The 13,341-nt window shown below is 33.8% G+C and overlaps 1 protein-coding gene across 2 annotated transcripts in view; it reads right to left on the bottom strand.

Annotated features, from left to right (window-relative positions):
* Positions 1–1,686: 1,686 nt before the first annotated feature.
* LOC134251755 (uncharacterized) overlaps positions 1,687–13,341 on the bottom strand; it is a 31,881-nt gene continuing 20,226 nt past the window's right edge. Inside the window, exons 1-4 of one of the 2 annotated variants that reach the window (XM_062734170.1) lie at positions 6,891–7,029; positions 5,046–5,160; positions 2,942–3,120; positions 1,688–2,726 (exon numbers count right to left, since the gene is read on the bottom strand). In XM_062734170.1, the coding sequence (XP_062590154.1) occupies positions 2,560–2,726; positions 2,942–3,120; positions 5,046–5,160; positions 6,891–6,933 (504 nt within the window). In that variant the 5' untranslated portion in view covers positions 6,934–7,029 and the 3' untranslated portion in view covers positions 1,688–2,559. Of the gene's footprint in view, positions 2,727–2,941; positions 3,121–5,045; positions 5,161–6,890; positions 7,030–13,341 lie in introns of those variants that run through there. The other variant, XM_062734171.1, reaches the window with a different exon arrangement.

Genomic DNA, 13,341 nt, shown 5'->3' with positions numbered 1-13,341 from the left:
TCTTCACTATTTGCAGATGCTTACATGTCAAATTGATTAAACAAAACATTTAAATGCTGGAGAAGATGTTTCCTATATATATTACTTTGATTCCTTAGTGTGGCCACACCATTACCCCGGGGGTCATAATTTGAACAAACCTGAATCTAAACCACCCGATGATGCCTCCATTTGTTCCATTAAAAAATTACTAATCATGGAGTTGGTGTTCTCCAAAAAAAAATTATTCTATTAATTAAAGATATTTTAAAAATATGTCTATATAGAAGTTGATACCACAACGTGACCCTAGCCTACCCCCAAAAATTCTTATTTGAGCAATCTTGAAACTATACTATCTGAGAATGCTTAAATATCACCAAGCATGTCATGGCTTTCCTGTTCTTTAGATGTTTTGAAGATTTATATATATCTAGTATGTAAAAATTGGATTTCCAATCCTATCCTAACGAATTATGATATAAAGTAACTGGATAATATTAATGACCAAATGGTTCTGGAGATTTTTAAAAGATTTTTTTTATTAAATATTCCTATGTAAAAATTTTATCAGCCATTGGGGGCCCGTCCTACCCCGGGGTCATGATTTTGAACAAACTAGAATCTAAACTACCTGAGGCTGCTTCCAAAAGAGTTTCATGCATCTTCCCTGGCCCAATGGTTCTGGAGAATAAGATTTTTAAAAGATACCATAATTTTTTATTAATTCATTATTATCTCCCCTTTGAAGACGGATTGGGCCTTCATTTGAATAAACTTGAATTCCCTTCACTCAAGGATACTTTGTGGCAAGATTGGTTTAAATTCGCCCAGTGGTTCTTGAGAAGAATATGAAAATGTGAAAAGTTTACAACGCCATAATCAACGCCAACAACGACAGATCACGGACACAAAAGCTCACTTGAGCCTTCGGCGCAGGTGTTCAATATCTCGTTATGTATATGCAGAATGAATTGCTATATTTACCATCTTGTGGTGTTTATTCGATACAGCAGTATCTTGTAATGTGCATTCAACCTATGAATTGGTATGCATATTCTATCATCCTGTCTATCATCTTGTGATATTTGTACAATATGTGTGCATTGTGGGATTCCTTGTCATACAAAACAGGATACATTCTCTGATTTGCGCAAAAGTTTAGGTTATCGACTTTATCAGTTTAAAATAAAGTTGTACAGTCCCCGAGCCCGGGTTCTCCCTTTCCATAGAGTTCTGGTCTAGTTCTACTTTCTACTATTAAACTAAAGTTATCGAAATGAAGTCAAATATTACCCAAAATGCATTATTATTTCACTTACTTTACAAAATTTACAGAACATACATGACAAGATTTTGAACATACGTATTTATCACAAGATTTTACATATACATCACAATATTTAACACATTTTATGTTAATACATGTTTAAACAATAAAATATCTTTTCTTTGGTTATTACTACGGGAATTAACGTCGCAGCTATTGCAGAAAACGAAAATTACATAACCCGCTTACTCGAATATGGAGCTAACGAACAGCATTCAATATCAAAGTCCATAAAACAATTCAAAATATAGGAGCAGAGCAAACACGGGCCTATGATACATCAGAGTTGGGATCAGCTGCCATGATAACTAACATGTTATTTCTTCCTTCAAATCATCTTATACGAGGGTTGTCCCGTAAAATCGTGGACAAAGCGTTTTTCTCGAAAAGTAATCGTATGAATGTTTCTCAATGCAGAGGATGTGACAATGGGAGGCTTTGCCCTTATACGGTGTATATATTATACTTCATTGTCAAAGGATTTTCATCACTGATATGAATAAGACATCACATCAGTTAATGAAATTTTGAAGCATCTTTAAGGAGATTGAGTGTGTCAACCTGAAATGAAAAGTAGACATATACAGACCTGCAATAGCATGCAAGGTCTTTTTCCAAAGTCTGGCTCTTAATTGCACTGAATATACAATAGAATGATATTTTTTAAGCACATACCTTCGAAATATTGAAATAAATTGGACAGAACAAACACACGAGACTATAATGTGCTATATATTCTAGCTCATTTGTACTGAACCATAAAAAGAGAGTCCCTGCTATGTAAGTATATATATTTGGTAGGGTACGTACATTTAACTCAGTGTTTCTAAGAAAAGTGTTATCTTTAAAATTACAAATAAAGGATTGGTTGTCATTTTCAAACATGACTTGTGTATCTCTGGATTTTTTTCTTAATTTTAATAGAATTCTTGATGTTCAGTCTTCACAAAAACATGCGTACTTTTATTAGAAATTTCAAACTTATTATAATGATTAATATGTAATCAGTCATCAAAGTATTTATAAATATCATAATTATACAATAAACATGTTTAAAAGTATTTTTCTTTGAGGGGAGTTTAAAAACTGCATTTATAAATAATTAAACAATAAGTGGAGAACGTTAACAGCAATATACAAACAAACAAAGAAAAGAACAAAGCAACTTAAGATTACTCATTGCTTGTCTTTACCAGTTTAAACCTTTTTTAAGAATGTCGATGATGTAACAACCATTTAGCAACACGTCACTAGTATTTCTGGGTGTGGTTTTCATTTTCAGTAGACTGTTGAGATGGACTGTACTGGGGAGGTAAAGCACCAGAAAATGCTCCACTTTGCCCAGTTGCCTGCCCAGGTGCTTGCATCTGCTCAGGATAGGTCGGGTAAAACCTTAGCTGAGTGTAAGGCTGTTCCGCTGAAACGTTAGAAAAATGGCACAATGAAACCATGACTACACTATGTAATTGCTCTGTCTGTCTTAATTTAGAAAGATTATTTGTGCAACCAGAAATTATTTTTTCTTTAATTTTGAAAACAAGTTTTAAATTTAGGTTTTAAAATTTCGTTTAACGTTAATAATTGCTGTTTCAAAGATCGAACATGTCATCATTTTTTATCAACCGCACTTACGTGACTGGGTAGTTTGCAACACAGTTGCTCCTACATTTGTGTTGGGATTGTAATAAAGAACTGTGCCTTGATTTGGTGTGGTTTTTCTGCATACGCAAACACACAAGCAGACGAGAAGTCCAATTAAGATGGCCAATCCAGCAAGGGAGCCAAATATGATACCAAGGATGGCACCAACACTGTGTTAAACATTGATTTACAGAGGTTAAAGCAAGGTATTTTAGTTATGTACTCTGTAATAGATGACCATCAATCCAGTAGAGGAATTATACGTACAATAGTCAAACAAACATTCCTTTGATTCAAGGATTAGTGAGCAGGAAACTAGTGTTAACTTCCTGTCACACTTTTCCATGCTACATTTACCAGGCAGACCGGGGATTACATGAAGAATCTGTTTAAATCCTACCTGTTTAAAGCCTTGGTAACTCATAAACATTACACTAGGAGAAGATAATGACATTATTGTTATTAACCTCGACCAAAAAGCAGGAGAAAATGACTGAATTTCTACAAAGAAATTGATAATATCAGGTGATTATTTGGTAAGGAAATGATTTAGGAATTCCAGCCGAACAATGCTTTTAATACTGTTTAAATCGATGAAAAGGTTGTCTGTGTTTTGTGATATTTTTTTTTAATATGTTGAACGTAAAAGCACTACCAAGGCTAGAATTGCAAGTACAGGTGTCCTAATAAAGATAAAAATCACTTTGCTCACAACCGCTCAACTAGTGTTTGCCGTTGGGTGTAAGGTTGAAATAGGTAAGGTAAAAGTGATGCCCTTCAACTGATGTCTTTGAAATGGAAATCAGACGAACAGAAAGTGAATGATTGATTGATTGATTGTATGTTGTTTTACGTCCCTCTCGAGAATGTTTCACTCATATGGAGACGCCACCACTTGCCGGTGGAGGGCTACAAATTTTGTCTTATGCTAGGCACTTAGGGCCTTTGAGCAATGAGGGATCTTTTTCGTGCCAGCACCTACTGCGACATGGGGCCTCGGTTTATACAATCTCATCCCAAGGACCGGTCTCCATGTCCCGCAGTGGGATTCGAACCCGCGACGTAGGGATTGACTAGTTACTTCGCGACTCTAGAGCAGACGCTCTAACCACTGCCCCACGCGGGCGACCGAAGAGAAAGTGAAGTGGAGAAAGGTTCAAAGAAAACAAAATTAAACCTCTTGTCAAATATGATGTGTGATTCCAAATCTACAATTAACTTGTACTAGTATTCAAATTCAATACAGGAAACAGTTTGGTTGAAATCTTAATGGATTTTAATATTACACATCCAGAGTGCATGCAATTAATTTTTTTTTAATGGAAATTTTTTTACAAGCTTTCAATAGTGCGGCAAGCCCGAAGCGCTTTTTAACAAGATTTTAAAAGTGTGAATGATTAGAAATTTATACTACTTCATTTTTTATGTAAAATGCCAGTGTGTCTAAACAAGCCGCATATTTTATTCATGCCTTCCTAAATACATGTAATGTGTTGTATGCACTAATGGATATTTGAATTTAAACCGATGAAAAGTTGCAAATTTAAATATCAAGCTGGTGGATAATTGAATATTTTTTTTCTATTATACTTTCATGTAAATTAGTTGAATCTGATTGGTCGAGATACATTTGTTAAAAAACACTATTACCCGCTGAAAAAAGAAGCCACGCCCTCCAGCGTAGCAACAGTCAACTTGACGGCGAGTTATAATCCAAAAAATAGCGACTGCGCATAATTTATGCGCGCGTGGTTCACTGTTATATGTATTTGTATAAAACATTCAGTATAATATAATAAATATTGCATGCAGTTGAGTGTAACATTGAAAATTTTCACACCAAGAAAACCATTGTCAACCGAGGCGCAGCCGAGGTTGAAATGGTTTTCCTGGGGTGAAAATTTTCAATGTTACACTCAACTACATGCTGCGCCTCGGTTGACAATAGTTTTCCTGGGGTGAAAATTTTCAATATAATGTCCAACTACTACTGACTAAATAGTAAAAACAAACAGGAAAATACATGTGATAAGTTGTTTCCTTGAAATTTTTCAAAACCATTTTAACCGCTTTTGAAAAAAAAACTATTTCTTACCCCAGTGTATAGTAGTTACTATAGTAGCTGTAGTAATAATCGTAGTAATCATAGTAACAGTAGTAGGAAGTAGTATACGAGTTATAGTAGCAGGAACCAGACACGGTGGATAAACCTAAACGAAAAATACAATAATGCATTGAATTTCTGTTCTTCAAACGATTTGTATATAAACAAACCAGATTACGTAGAAATTTATTTATAAGAGAGATTTTATTATATATTCAATATTTAAAAAAAAAATTAAACCATTTCTGAACAATTTTTGTACAGTTTTAACAATTACTATGGTTATATTATAACATTTCCACAACATTATAAAACTAAGCAACACAAATAAGGGCTACAGGAACATGTAACCTCAGCTGAGATCTAAAATAAGTAATAAATAAATAAAATAAAATAAAATAAAATAAGGTGGAGAAAATTAGCAGAGATCGATCTCAAATAATCTCCTAACAATACAAATGAAGAGAGCATATGAAACACAGACACTGGAAATTCCTGAGATGGGATCGGATGGCTAGGATGAGTAAGCGCCCCTTTTCACCAGTCATAAGCTTTATAAGCCCTTTTCAAAGATCAGGTAGATGCAACATTCCGTAGTTAAATACATTATCTTAAAGAGTAATTTTGGAATTTTTTTTACCACTTTAAGGTAACAATGTTCAAATGTCTAAATAATTTGAAGCTGTACCTTTAGTGTACCATGGCCAGATAGATAGGTACAGTTGATTTAAAGATTTGTTATATCTTGAACTCTATTATTCCTATCTTCAAAATATTTGTACCTATCTTCAAATAAATTTAAGAGGGGTATAATGGAATTAAGCCAATCTTTGATAATTATTCATTAAATGAAAGGTATATTTACAATTAATTTAAATATAGGTTTCTTTGCTTTGAATATAGGTACAGATAAATTTCTATGCTTTGAATATAGGTACACGTACTTTAAAAGACAGTACTGTTACAAATATAAAAACAGACGGGGAAAAACAATGACATTTTGTTAACCGACGCACATATAATGCTTTCATATTTAATGGCTATTTTTTTTTTTTTCAACTTGTGAAATTAGAGATATTTGATTATTATAATATATTTTTTAATTCTTTAAAAAAACATTATTTCTCTCTTTTTTTAATAATGTTTTGACTTCATGTAACAGTACTCTATTTGTGATAGATATAGATTGCATTTACAGGTAAATATGGGCCACAAATTCAGCATGTTCGAACTTTTTTTATTGGATTTAAAGGACAATAAAATTTTATTCTACAAATTATATGACAACGAATAACAAACTTTAGAAATGTTTGGTATAATCTCCTTTCGTGGATTTTTAATTTTTTTCAAAACATTTTACAACACCAAAACGAAATTGAATAAGACTTTATAGGAATCTGCCCAAAAATGTACCTTATCATCCATCCGCAAATCCTTATTCATGTTTTAGCGATTATGATATATATGCAAATTTGTAGAAACACGCTTATATTATCAGCCTACCTGTCTCACATAATAAAGTTAAACTTTTGTATACGAATATCTTTTGACTAATATGCACAGGCACCTGACGAATGAAACGTGTAACCCGCCCTTCCCCTTTTTAAATTAGAAGGTTATTAAAAAAAATCGAAATGCTATATCAGAATATAGGCTGAGAAATAATCTATTTTCATGTCTAATAGTTCTCGGAAACTATAGAAAAGGGGCATGGGGGGGGGGTTACTAAAAGTATATCGTCCACTAGGCAGGTACCTCGGTAATTAATAGGTCTTCGATTGTGTTGAAAACTCGGAAAACCTTCTGAGCTTAGTTCTAACTAAAAAATGTTCTTACCTAAAATGTTAGCAAAGACAACAGTCAATAGTTTCCAGTCCATGGTTAGAATATAACGAATTCTTGACTTGATTTTTGCTGAGTTTCCTGTTCACATTTTTACTTCCGTGTTTTTAGGCGTGATTTTAAATTGAGATTTTAGAGGTAACTTGGGTGCGCAGAAGGATTTATTATTGTTTACTTTGGGTAAACATGGAGGACATTTAAAGCTCTAGCGCAACTTTCTCTTTTAAATACAAAAAATGTACCTGTTACATGTATGTTCATTAAATATATGAAAGTGGGGGAAAGAGAACTCGTATCAATGCAATTTTTAGGTCACCTGAGTAAACTCAGGTGACCTATTGCTATCTGTTTTCGTCCGTCGTCGTGCGTCGAACATTTGAACATTTTCAGCTTCTTCTCTGCAACCACTGAACCATTTTCAAACAAATTTGGCACAAAGCATCTATGGGTGAAGGGGAACAAAAATTGTGAATTTCATGATCCCTGCCCCCCTGGGGCCCGAGGGGTGGGGCCAAAACCACTAAAATTAATGCAATCTTTAAAAATCTTCTTCTTTACTCCTGAACATCAAGCAGTCAAACTGTTTGCATGATTGTAACCAGCAATGAGTCCTCTACCAAAATTGTGAAATTCTTGGCCCTGGGGTCAGGGGTTCTTGTGCTAGGGCGGGGCTAAATAAGTAGGTAGTGAAAATGCATTATTTCTTTAAAAATCTTCTTCTCTGCTCCTGGGTATTAAATAAACCAACTAGGTACATAGTTATGATGAGCAAGAGTGCCTCTACCAAACTGTGAATTTTATGGCCCCAGGGTCAGGGGTTCTGGTGTTAGGGCGGGGCTCTATTGATTATATAGTGAAAATACATGAATTCTTTGAAAATCTTCTTCTCTGCTCCTGGTTATTAAATAAACTAACTAAGTACATAGTTATGATGAGCAAGAGTGCCTCTACCAAAATTGTGAATTTTGTGGCCCCAGGGTCAGAGGTTCTTGTTTAAGGGTGGGGCTCTAATGATTATATAGTGAAATGCATGATTTCTTTGAACACCTTATCCTTTGCTCTTGGTTAATATGCTTATGATCTAATTGCATATTTAAGGCCAGGATTTATTTTATTTTCAGTTTTACAAACCCTGCACTCAAGGTTTTGAATTTTCAGAAAAAAATAAAACAATTTTTTTTCTTTCCGATGTCAAATTTGAGTCGGGATCGAGATTTCAAATTTACGAACTCGCACTTCCGGTTTTAAGGTGAAACGGCGGGTAAGAAGATAGCTTGGTTTAGTGTAAAATTCATCAATAAGAGTGCCATTCAAAACGTTTCACCCGTTCAAAGGACAAATAAAATGCTGACGACTTTGTTGCACAATGACATGCTGGTGAGATAATTATGTATTCGTTTCAAAAGTATTTTCCTCCCCCAGGTCTTAAACTGCCCGTGGTAGCTATTGCATATTGCCAGCGACATTGTTTAGGTCTCTGTTATAGCTTACAGTCTAAGCATCATTCTTCAGAAAAGGATTGCTTATGCATCAGATGTAATGAATAAAACTATGGGAGAAGTTAAGTCCATCTGAGGAAGAAATAAACAATAACCTGAAGAAATAAAAAAAATTCAACTATTAAAAGGCAAGAATATACAAATGTATACAGGCATGTAGTATCATTTGCATCAGCCAGTAAAATTATTTTACACTTAATTGAAAAAAAAATGTTCACCCAACTCCCCAATACTCCCTGTCTGTTTAATGATAGGAATTATAATTTTAGGGATCAAGTAAATTTTCGAACAATGTCTACACATTCGCCTTACACATATTATAAAAATGAAGATATATTAAAAGACTTTTAAAGAATTGATTTTTTAAAGTATATTTTGATCAACATCACAAAAATTTATACAACTGGCCCAAACTGGCAGATGATGAAATAAGCAATTACATGTTCTACTTTCCTACTTGTAAGCATTATGTGTCCAGTGGTAAGGAGCCTATTAGGATAGCATAAAAAAAGAACGTACAAATGTTAATAATTGATTTATCAAAAAAAAATTGTATTTCCTTCTCCTTTAGGACATTTTTATTCTCATGTTCATAACTAATCCTAAACATAAAAAAAATGCTGGCCTTATAATGAAGAAAGGGGCCTCTTTCAAAATAGATAATTTCAGAGCCGCTGGGTCAGGGGTACCAGGGGGGTACTTTGACTAAAAATAAATTAAAGCTTTGAAATCTGCCCTTTGATAAGCAATGGTGCCTCTTTCAAAATTTGTGAATTTCATGGCTTTTGGATTAAAACACGAACCAAATACAATCGCTGGAAAGTTGTTACATGATACTCAGGTGACCTATAAGGCCCGTGGGCCTCTTGTTTAATTAATCAAAATCCCGAATCCAATGGCTTGTTAATTGCGGATTTCTGTCAATCCTTTGGGAACAATAACTGAATTGAATAGCATATATTTTATTGATAATGTCAAAAGGATCGGACACAAGTTCAGTAACTTAGATAGTCCTCTTCTAATATAACATTTTGTAAAATTGCCAAAATAAAAAAACATACATATATATACATATGGTCTACTACATACATTGTATACATCGTAGCATTAGAAAGGAAAACATAAACACATTCTTTCAATGTACAATAACTCTAAAATTAATCATTAAATTGATAATAATTCATCTTGTCTGAAATTGAAGAATGTTTCATTTTGAATTCTACGCATCCTAATATGCTTCTATGTAAATTATATGGGATTTGTTGTTGCTACATGTATTGTTGTTGCTACATGTATTTATCAGTTGATGTGTATGAATTCTTTTTCATATTGTGTTGAAGCATGTAAAAACCATCACTTCATTACATGTACTTAATAGGTAATTTACATGTGTCCCAGTCTAATTACAACAAGAAGCCCAGGGGCCACAGCGCTCACCTGAGCACATCGGGCTTGAATTCACTCCCCCCCCCCTCTAGGCGTTCATCATTTGAACAAACTAGAATCTACACTACCTGAGGATGATTCCATATATATGTCACTAATCATAGCTTTGAAGTACTTGAAAAGAAGATTTTAAAAGGTTTCCCAATATATACCTATGTAAAACTTGAGTCGGCCATTTTGGCCCCACCCTAGGCCCGGGGTCATGATTTGAACAAACTTGAATCTGCACTACCTGAGGATGATTCCACATGAGTTTCATCTTTCCTTGCCTAGTGGTTCTTGAGAAGGATTTTAAAAGATTTTTTCTATATATTCCTATGTAAAACTTGGGTCGGCCATTTTGGCCCCAACCTTGCCCCGGGGGTCATGATTTGAACAAACTTGAATCTGCACTACCTGAAGATGCTTTCACATGAGTTTCATTTTTCCTGGCCCAGCGGTTCTGGAGAAGAAGATTTTTAAAAAATGCCATTAATTTTTAACAAATTCATGATTATCTCCCCTTGGAAAACGGCGTGGCCGTTCAGTTGAACAAACTTGAATCCCCTTTACCCAGGAATACTTTGTGCCAAGTTTGGTTGAAATTGGCCCACTGGTTCTTGAGAAGAAGATGAAAATGTGAAAAGTTTACGCCGACGACGACAACGACAGACGACGGACAAATTTTGATCAGAAAAGCTCACTTGAGCCTTCGGCTCAGGTGAGCTAAAAAAGGATATTTTAAAAACAATGTCAAGGAACAATTGCATATTGCCTAGTGTTATTGTGGATATCAATGAAAACAGTGAGCATTTCTTCCTCTATTGTAAAAATTATACCGAAATAAGAAGAGAATTATTACATACTAAAGAAAATAACAAAGAGGAATAGACCTTGATAAAATTCTCGTTGGGGACCCAAACTTGGGTCAACAAAATAATATCAATATTTTTAAAGCCGTACATAAGTATATTAAAAATTCGAACAGATTTTTTGAACTGCAAGCGTAACCATTCTGTATCCTTTACATCCCTTTCCTTCTTTCTTCTTTCCTTGCACTCCTATTCCCTACCTTTCTTATCTCTCTGCACTCTTTTCTTCTTTTCTGCATTGTAGATTTGTTTGTTGTTCATCACGTGTATATAAATTTATTTCTTCTTTGTTTGTGTTGGAGAGGACATTATAATTTAGAAAGACTTGAGTCTGATCCAGTTGATTATAAATCAATAAAATATGTTTAAATTCAAAATGCACATTGTTTTGCTTGTTTTTCAATTTCAATTTATTTACATTTAAGATCCATGTTCCACCGCAACTCAAAACAAAAACAATTATTAGAAATTACAAAATATCAATACTACATAAATAATCAAGGCATTGGTAAATTTCAAAAGAATGTACATAAATCGTTTATAACATATTCTCTAAAAAATGTTTAAAAGACTAAGGAAAAATTGATAACACAAACATGATAAATATTTTTCCGACATATTATATAATACATGTAACAATACTTTCATTTTAATCAATACATTGTCCTTCATTGCCTACAAAATAGATAAATATAAAATGAAATGAAGACTTTTAAATGAGAGTGCGACTAATGAGAGTTTATTGTATTTCTTAAAAAATGCACTTACTCAGTTTTATTTCACAACAAAAGTATTAAATTAAAAACTGTATGTGATTTCAATATCATCAGAGAATTGTCAGAAAAATTGTGAAATTCTATATTATATATAGATCCAAAGGTGACCTGGCCTATGGTGTATATTTTCGTAGGGGGGAAATGTGGCATTTTGTGCGTTGGTGTCCCCCTACGATTATCTCTTATGATATTGAATCTCTTTTTTTCTGAATGCTAAATATATAAAGATGAAAATGTTATATAAAGTACGTGTATGTGGAATATTTGTATTTGTATTTGTCAACGATCATAAACAGATTGCAAAATTTGCACTGATGGCATGAAATTGTGTAGTTGATTACAATGATTATTTTTATTATAAATTGCACTCACGTATCTGAACACCTGTTTCAACATTTGCCATCCTTTCATAGAGAACTATCCCCTGATCGAATGTTGTTTTTCTGCATTTCATACACAGACAGAAAGTTACTCCAACCAATGATGCCAATCCGGCTAAGGAACCATATATGACCCCAAGTATTGCTACACTTCTGTGTTCAACATTAATGTATCGTTACTGAAGATATGTAATAGATAGGTAAGATATGGAAAAATAAATTAACAAATAACAATGGATGGATAGGAGCTCGTTTGGAATACTAGTATTAATTTAGTACATCACGAACCCGATCCCAATTAAAAAAAAATTGCCATAATTTAAGAAAAATTATAAAAATTTAGAAAATAAAAAAAAAAAATTAGAAAAAATAAAATTATACAATACAAATGAAAAAGATCGAATATCGCAACGTTTGACATGCCATATTTGGGCATATCCAACAAATAAACAGATGTAGAAATCCAACCAGTGCTAATTAAGTACATGTAATTGCAAATGATAAATTAATAATTGTTTAGTAATTGGTAAATGGTTTTTAGTAATTTTTTTCATAAGACAACTTTCACCAGAAACAAAATTCATATTTCTTACCTCAGTCCATATGAGTACGTGTACAGGGACGAAGCAACAAGGGGGTAGGGGGGGCAGGGGGGCCTGCCCCCCCCCCTCCACTTTTTTCCCCAACATTACCTTTACTATAGAAAATGTTCATTAAAAGGATGGTTGCCCCCCCCCCGCTCCCCACCTTTTAGCACAGTAAAGTGATATCAAGGAATTGTAGGAAAAAATTGGAAGTGAGAGGAACTTGGCTCTTTGAAAAAGTTGACCACTCCCACCCCCACGAAATAGGATTTTCTAGTTTGGGCAACTTGTAATTTTCCTTTTCTTTTTTTTTTTTTTTTTTTTTGCTTGTCGATTTTTTCGGGTAAGTAAAGATTTTTCTGGTTGCCCCCCCCCCCCCCACTTTCAAAAACGATGCTACGTGCCTGGTGTGGAGGTATTTAGTGTATTCGTAATCGTAGGCGTAACAGTCGTCGGTAGAAGAATTCGAGTTGTAATAGCATGAACCGGACACTGTGGACAAGCCTAGATGAAAATAAAATACGGTTAACTTAGCTCTTTCAATGCAAAAATTTTTGATTAACAATTTCTGTTTAAGTATATATATGAAATACATGTACCTGACGATCTCCTTATTAACAAGAACCATGCGCGGTGGACGAGCTTGGAGGACCTTTTCTTAAATTTATATTCCCTTGGATTGAAATATTCCACATTAAGGAATGGATACAGTTTAAAAGTGTATGTTTTTGTTCGATTTTGATCCGACTAGAAGCTTTCCGTAAATCTTCTGCACTATAGTCTCCATCATTCAGACGCCTGTCTTTATCGACAAATCGAAGCAATTAACCTGAGAAAAAATTGGGTAAGTATTTAAGGAAAACATTTTTATTATATTTGAACGTTTTATTGGAAAACACGCTGTCATTG

Source organism: Saccostrea cucullata, unplaced genomic scaffold, assembly GCF_032062105.1.
Source record: "Saccostrea cucullata isolate Sc308-1 unplaced genomic scaffold, CSIRO_AGI_Scuc_v1 ctg4108, whole genome shotgun sequence".
Classification (NCBI taxonomy): Eukaryota; Metazoa; Mollusca; class Bivalvia; order Ostreida; family Ostreidae; genus Saccostrea; species Saccostrea cuccullata.
The sequence above is the reverse complement of the archived record's forward strand: the minus strand, read 5'-3'. Positions and strand labels throughout refer to the sequence as shown.